General features: G+C 38.4%; 1 protein-coding gene across 1 annotated transcript; it reads left to right on the forward strand.

Annotated features, from left to right (window-relative positions):
• Window positions 1-297: 297 nt before the first annotated feature.
• Window positions 298-735, forward strand: LOC307061326 (small ribosomal subunit protein uS19-like; the record flags this gene model as incomplete). The annotated part of the gene is made up of 1 exon (XM_079716391.1): window positions 298-735. The coding sequence occupies one exon, from the start codon at window positions 298-300 to the stop codon at window positions 733-735; it is 438 nt and encodes a 145-aa protein (XP_079572517.1).
• Window positions 736-8,111: the final 7,376 nt, after the last annotated feature.

Raw genomic sequence — 8,111 nt, forward strand, 5'->3', positions numbered from 1 at the left:
TCCCTGCTTTCCTCCTCTGTGTCCACACATCCATTCTCTACATCTGTGTCTCTATTCTTGCCCTGCAAGTAGGTTCATCTGTACCATTTTTCTAGATTCCACATATATGCATTAATATTGGTATTTGTTTTTCTCTTTCTGACTTACTTCACTCTGTATGACAGACTCTAGGTCCATCCACGTCTCTACAAATGACCCTATTTTGTTACTCTTTATGGCTGAGTAATATGTAAATTCATACAGCCTCTATGGAGGCTCCTTAAAAAACTAAAACTAGTTTTCTGAAGAGCCAACAAGATGGCAGAAGTGGAGCAGAAGAAGAAGTGGACCTTCCTCAAGTTCACCTACCTCTGCGTGGACCTCAACCAGCTGCTGGACATGTCCCGTGAGCAGCTGATGCAGCCATACAGTGTGAGGCAGCGGCAGCGGCTGAACCGCGGCCTCCAGAGGAAGCAGCACTTGCTGCTGAAGCGGCTGCACAAGGCCAGGAAGGAGGTGCCACACATGGAGAAGCCTGAGTTGGTGAAGACGCACCTGCGCGACATGATCATCCTGACCGAGATGGTGGGCAGCATGGTGGGCGGCTACCATGGCAAGACCTTCAGCCAGGTGGAAATGAAGCCTGAGATGATCGGCCACTACCTAGGTGAGTTCTCCATCACTTACAAGCTCATGAAGCACAGCTGGCCTGGCACTGGAGCCACCCTCTCCTCCTGCTTCATGCCCCTCAAGTAGTCTGCTGGCCAATAAAGGTAGGAAAAAAAAAAACTAAAAATAGTACTACCATATGACACAATTCCACTACTGGGCATATACCCTGAGAAAACCATAATTCAAAAAGGCACATGCGCTCCAATGTTCACAGCAGCACTCTCACATAGCCAGAACATGGAAGCAACCTAAATGTCCATCGACAGATGAATGGATAAAGAAGATTCAGTACATATATACAGTGGGATATACAGGTGTAATGCAATTCCTAACAACATTCCAGAAATAGTTTTTATAGATATAGACAATATTATCCTAATTTTATATGGAACGGCAAAGGAACTCGAAGAGCTGAAACAATTTTTAAAAAGAAAAGTAAAGTAGGAGGAATCAGTCTACCTGATTTCAAGTCAATTTATAGCTACAGTAATGAAGACTGTGTGGTACTGGTGGAGGGATAGATACATAGATCAGTGGAACAGAATAAAGAGTCCAGAAATAAACCTACACAAATGTACCCAACTGTTACTTTTTAATTAAAACCATATTTAAAAAAAAAAAAAGCAGTGTAAGATTCATTGCAATACTGAGAGGAAGGTACAGAGATTTCCAATATATCCCCTGTCCCACATGTGCATAGACTGACCCATTATCAATATCCCCCATACAGCGGGACATTTGTTACAACTGATGTATCTACATCAACACATCATACTCACCAAAAGTCCATAATTTACATAATGGTTTACTCTTGGTGTTGGGCATTTTATGAGGTTAGATAAGTATATAATGACATGTATTTATCATACAGAGTATTTTCACTGCATTAAGAATCCTCTGTGCTCCACCTATTTATCACTTCCCCCACCCCAAAACCCTGCCTACCACTGACCTTTATACTATCTCCATAGTTTTGTCTTTTCCATCATGTCATATAGTTGGAAACATATATTATGTAGACTTTTCAGATTGGCTTCTTTCAATTTTTGATATTAATTTGTTTCCCCCATGTCTTTTCATGACTTGACAGCTCATTTCTTTTTAGCACTGAATAATATTCCATTTTCTGGGGATTCCACAGTTTACTTACCCATTCACCTGCTGAAGAATATTTTGGTTACTTCCAAGTTTTGGCAATTTTGAATAAAGCTGCTAAAAGCACACATGTGTAGGTTTTTATGTATGCATATGTTTTCAACTCATTTGGGTAAATACCAAAAAGCATGAATGATGGATTGCATGGTAAAACCGTATTTAGTTTTGTAAGAAACTGCCAAACTGTCTTCCAAAGTGGCTAAATCATTTTACATTCCCACCAGCAAGGAATGAGTTCCTGTTGATCCACAACCTCATCAGCATTTGGTGTCGTAAGTTTTCTGGATTTTGACCATTCTGAAAAAATACGTAGTGTAATCTCATTGTTTTAATCTGTTTTTACCTGATGACATATGACGTGGAGAATCTTTTCATATGGTTACTTGCCATGTGTATATCTTCTTTGTTGAGGTATCTGTCCAGGTCTTTGGCTCATTTTAAAATCAGGTTGTTTTCTCATGGCTGTTCTAAAAGTTCTTTGTGTATTTTGCAGAGCAGTCCTTTAAAGATGTGTCATTTTCACACTTTTTTTCAGTGTGTGGTTTGTCTTCTTATTCTCTTGAAAATGACATTCACAGAGAAGTTTTAAATTTTCATGAGGTCCAGCTTATCAATTATTTCTCACATGTACTGTACATTCAGTGTTGTATCTAAAAAGTCATTACCACACCCAACACTAGACTTTGTTCTGTGATATCTTCTAACTTTACAGTTTTCTGTTTTACCTTTAGGTGTGTGATTCATTTTTAGTTAGTTTTTCTGACGGGTATGAGGTCTATGTCTAGATTCATTCTTTTGTATGTGAATATACAGTTGTTCCAACACCATTTTTTGAGAAGACTATCTTTGTTTCATTGTGTTGCCTTTGCTCCTTTGTCAAAGATCAACTGCTTACATTTGTGGGGTACTATTTCTGGGCTCTCTATTCTGATCCATTGATCCAGTTGATCTATTTAATTCTTTTGCTAATATAATATTGTCTTTATTACTACAGCTTTATGGTAAGTCTTTAAGTCAGGTAGTGTCAGTCCTCCAACTTTGTTCTTCTCTTTCAATATTGTGCTTGCTATGCTGGGTCTTATTCCTCTCTATATAAACTTTAGAATCAATTTGCCTTTATCTACAAAATAAGTTTCTGGGATTTTGGAATTGCACTGAATCCACAGGTTAATTTGGAAATAACTGACATCTTGACAACATTGAGTCTTTTTAACCATGAACATGGAATATCTCCTCATTTATTCAGTTCTTCTTTCACATCATTCAGCAGAGTTTTCTCGTTTTCCTCATGTAGATCTTACACATATTTTGTTAGTTTTAGACCTAAGTATTTCATTTTTTTGGTTGCTTTTATAAATGGTATTGCATATTTAATTTCAAATTCCATTTGTTCATTGCTTGTATATAAGAAAGCTGTTAACTTCTGTATATTAACTGTGTATCCTAATAACCTTGCTATGATCACATATTAGATTATTTGGTTGATTCTTTTATATTTTCTACATTAACAGTCACGTCATCTGTGAACAAAGACAACTTCAGTTCTTTCTTCCCATTCTGTATACCATTTATTTATTTATTTATTTATCGATCAATCAATCAATCTAATTCTTTATTTATGTCTAATTATATTAGCTAGAATTTCCAGCATGATATTGAAAAGGAGCGATAAGAGGAGACAACTTTGCCTGTATAGGGGCACACAGAGAGCTCTGCTTCCCTTATTTTACCCTTAATTTAGATTCCTTTACCTGACTGTGCCACACCAACTGGCTATGTGATCAACAAGGAAGAACATGTGGAACCAGGTTGGGTTGGGAAGAGTTCAGGATAGAAATACTTAAAAAGTCTATATCTAAACAAGAGGAAAAAGAGAGGATGTTGTAGCAATTAGAACAAATTGACAAATTTCAAAGAGATGGTTTGCAGAAATATAAAAAATTAATAAAGTGAAACCTCAATTAAATAGGGCTGGGAGACAAAAAGGGGGGGCTCTCATGACTGAGAAGATAGAACTGCCCAAAGTAAGAAGAAAAACTCCTCTTCTTTCCCGTTACAGACTCAGCCAATGAAAAGCCATGGACTCTGTTTACTATATCCCTCCCAACTTCCTCTTTTTCCTCTATAAAAGTGTTCTCCTTTCCTTGATGTGCAGGGACTTGCACATGACTCACTATGGATACAAACCGTGAACTGCAATTCTCTGCTGATTCCAAATAAACCCATCTTAACTGGAGAAATAAAAGGCAGTCTACTTATTTCAGGTCAAAATTTTGGTGACCCATATGGGGGACCACAGAAGACCCCTGAAGGCTCGAGGGAAGGTAAGCAAATGGGTATGAAACCCACAACTGTCACTCACTGCTTTCCTTACTGACCCTAGAATTTGAAGATGTCTTTTTCCAGGATCCAAGTTCATACCCTCTTTGCAATTGAAGGTCTCCTGACTTTATTTGGGATTTATTTTAAAGTTTAATTTTTCTGGTTAAGGACTTGTTCTGCATGAGTCTGATTTTGAGATAAGATTATTTCAGCTAAAACTGGCTGAGAAACCGTCAGCACATTCCTTAGGGAACAGGAGCTGCTTTACTGAAACAGTGATTGTTAAGCCATCAGCCTATTTCAAAGGAATAGGCTATTCTCTGGACACTAGCTGAAAAAAAGCCTTTGGTTTGGCTCCTCCAAGACCAAACTGTTAACCTTAGAATTGGCTGGTACTAGCTTGAAAGCTGTTTGAATTGAGCTGTTTAAGCTGTAAGATGTTTGACCTGTTAAAAATTATTCTTTTACTCTAGAGAGAAACTTCTGAGAAACGAGATCCCAGGTAACTAAATATTTTGAGGGTGCACCCACTATAGGGACTCTAGCCAATTTAATATTTAAAAACCGCAATCTTTCCTCACACACATTTTTAATAAAATGGACCAACCTGACCAAAGGCAATATAGAATATCAATGACCATTATGGGGAACTTTTGAAATCCCATAGTTAATTTCCTTAAAACTGAATTGGACTACAATAGCTCCAAGATTTCCAGAACTGAGTGGAATGCTTTTTTTCCATTGTTATTTTGAGGCTTCCCAATGGTATCAGAAGTCTAAAATTGCCTCTCTGCAAAGTAAGATTTTAAGATTAACTGAGGCAAACAAACACTTAGAAGATAAAAATGCTCTTGAAGCCTCAGGCTCTCCTTCCTTTGCTTCTTTGACTCATGCTCCCCCTCCAGCTCCATCTTGTCTCTTTCCCTTGGCTCCTCATCAGACTCTGCCTCTGGTTCCCTCTACTTCTGACCCTTCTATACCACCTATGCCTCCTCCAGACCCTTGATTCCCCCATACTGATTCTCTCTCCAACCTTTTCTTTTTCTCTGAAATTCTCCCCACTCCCTTTTCCTATGAACTTATTAAAACCCATCACTTTAAAATAAAACATTTTGAGGATCCAGAGGCTAAACCCCTATTTTTTTTTTTAATATTCCCTGGACTAAAGCTGAATTGTGAACCATTGGTCCAAGATTTTCCCAGAGTAACTGAAGATCCTTACATATTTGCTGAGAAATTTAAACTTATCAACCTGGATTCTCTGAATTTCATCAGCTAGTTCATACGCTTGCCAGTGAAAGTCAGGCCCAGCACTGGGTGAAAACCATTAATTGGGAAAATCTTGAAAGGTCTCTAGGATTACAACTGGGAGACCAGTCCACTAACTTATTATATGATCAGACTTGGGCATTTGCTAGGTGACTTCACTAGGCAATTCCTAGGGCTGTTGATTGGAACAAAATTTAGACTTGCACACAAAAATCTGAGGAATCCAATCATGACTATTACAACTGACTTTAGATTATTTTTAAAGAAAATTCTGGTATTCCTTCAGATGTTGATTCCACCTGGGTAGCTTTTAACTCTATGTTTATTAATGGGTTGAACTTCGACCTATCCATTCTAGCAAAAAGGGCCAGGATGGAATGGGAAACTATGTCTACTCCAGATTTACTTAATCCAACACACCAGCTCTCTCACACTCTAGATGAGTCACTTCACAGGAAGACTGCCAAAATTCTTAATCTTCAACACCAGCAAATGAAGGCTGCTAAACAAAACCAAAACACTCCTAACTTCTGCTATTATTACAAAGAGCCAGGATACTGGAAAAGAGATTGTTATAAATTTAAGTGCTTTAGGCACCTTCAGCCCTCTAACCAGCCTTTCTAATGTCCTCCCAATTTTCAATGACAGGACTCTGAAGAACTACAGAGACTTTTCCTTATCCTACCTCTAGATTGGTTTGGACAAACATTTTTCCAGATTGGGGATGAATCTCTTCCAGTCCTAATTGACACTGGAGCCACATTTTTGGTTCTCAACACCAATACTATAAAGAAGCCCCTACTTCAGAGTACTAAAGCAGTTCAAATAGTGGGGATCTCTAATGAACCTCAACAGTTCCCTGTGTCTGAACCCATTCTGTTTTACTTAGGCCCTTTGAGAGAAACACACCATTTCCTTCTTAGTTCCTCTGCCCCTACTCATTTATTAGGCTAATACTTCTTAGAGAAGCATGATGCCAGATTTTTTTTTTCCCCAACAGGAGAGAAAAACTCTGGAATTTAACAGCAATCATCAAACTGAACTAAATGACCTTTTGACCTTCTTATTTATTCTGTCTCTGATGATACTAGAACTGCCTCTTGGAAACACTGATCACTTGTCCCTTTTGAATTGTTACCACCCTCTTTATAGGCAAAATATCCAACTGATATTGGCAAAATTCACAGCACACTTCCCATCAGGATTCAAATAGAGGCCTCAAAACCTCTCCCCAGAATCAGTCAACACCCTATAAGTAAAGAAGCCCTTCAGTGTATAAAGCCCATAATAGAAGATTACAAACTTCTAGGCTTCATTATGCCTTATACTGCTAGCCCACATAACAATTCCATTTTTCCAGTATGAAAACCTAAGAGCCAAGGGTGGAGGTTAGTCCAGGGTCAATAAACAACATTGTTATCCCTCAACACCCTGTTGTTGCTAACCTTCATTCACTACTAACATCTATTCCCACCAGATGTCAATTCTTTATTATGACTGATTTAAGCAGTGCATTCCTTAGTATTCCAGTTGATGAAGCTACCCAGTACCTGTTGGGCTTCACTTGGGAAGAAAAACAATTCACCTGGATAGTAATGTCTCAAAGTTTTACTGAAAGTCCTTCTTATTTCTCACAAATCCTGAAGGCTGATATGGGTAATATAAAGAGGCTCTACTTTGTTTCAATATGTAGGTTATTTGCTTCTTTGTTCTCCTTCTCAGGCTCCTCACAGGAAGAAAACATCCATTGCTTAAACTTTTAGCCTCAAAGGGACATAAGGTCATCAAAGAAAATTTGCATTTTGCCCAAACCGAGGTGTGATATTTAGGGCATCTGATACCAGGACAATCATTAGAACTAGATCCACATAGACCTCATGATGTCCTAAGCTTCCCAAAACCCTGAAGTAAGCATCAACTGTGAGGTTTTCTCCATCTAGTTGGTTATTGCTAAAATTGGATTCCATATTTCTCTCTTACAGATCAGCCTCTGTACGTTTTACTGAAGAATAACAAGCCTGACCCATAGTATAGGAAGAGCCAGATAACATAAACTTTAAGGCTTTTAAGGTAGAGTTTAATAAATCTACCTCCCTTGAGCAACCCAATAATCAGATTTCTCTTTTTCTTTTCGTACTGAACAGGAAGGAAATGCCCTTGAGATACTGTAACCAGCAAATGGACCCTGTGGGTCCATAAAACAAACCCCCTTGTTTTAGAGCCATTACTGTCATTGTCCTTTAGTTAAACCACTGAGAAAATCTTTGTGGGATCCCCTTTAACCATTTTTGTACCTCATACAATAAAAGCTCTCCTGAATTCTCATCACACTCAACATTACCCAGCCAGCTGCTTCACCTCTAGTGAAATCCTTTTGTTAACTGCTCCTCACATAACTCTTACACTGTAATAACCTTAACGCTACTTTTCTCCCCTCTATCACTGACAAAGCCCCTCACAACTGCTTAATGCTGATAGATTACCTCCTGACTCCCTGTGATGATCTGCAGGATACTCCTTCGGGTAACACTGACTTCTCATGGTTTCACTGATGGTTCTTATATAAAAGATGACAATGGCAAATATTGTGCTGGGTATGCTATTGCTACTCTTTTTGATGTTGTTGAGGCAGCATCTATACCTATGGCTATTTCAGCTCAACAGGCTGAATTATATGCTCTTACACTGGTTTGTATTTTACCCAAGGACAAAAT

Source organism: Hyperoodon ampullatus, assembly GCF_949752795.1.
Source record: "Hyperoodon ampullatus genome assembly, chromosome: 12".
Taxonomy (NCBI): Eukaryota; Metazoa; Chordata; class Mammalia; order Artiodactyla; family Ziphiidae; genus Hyperoodon; species Hyperoodon ampullatus.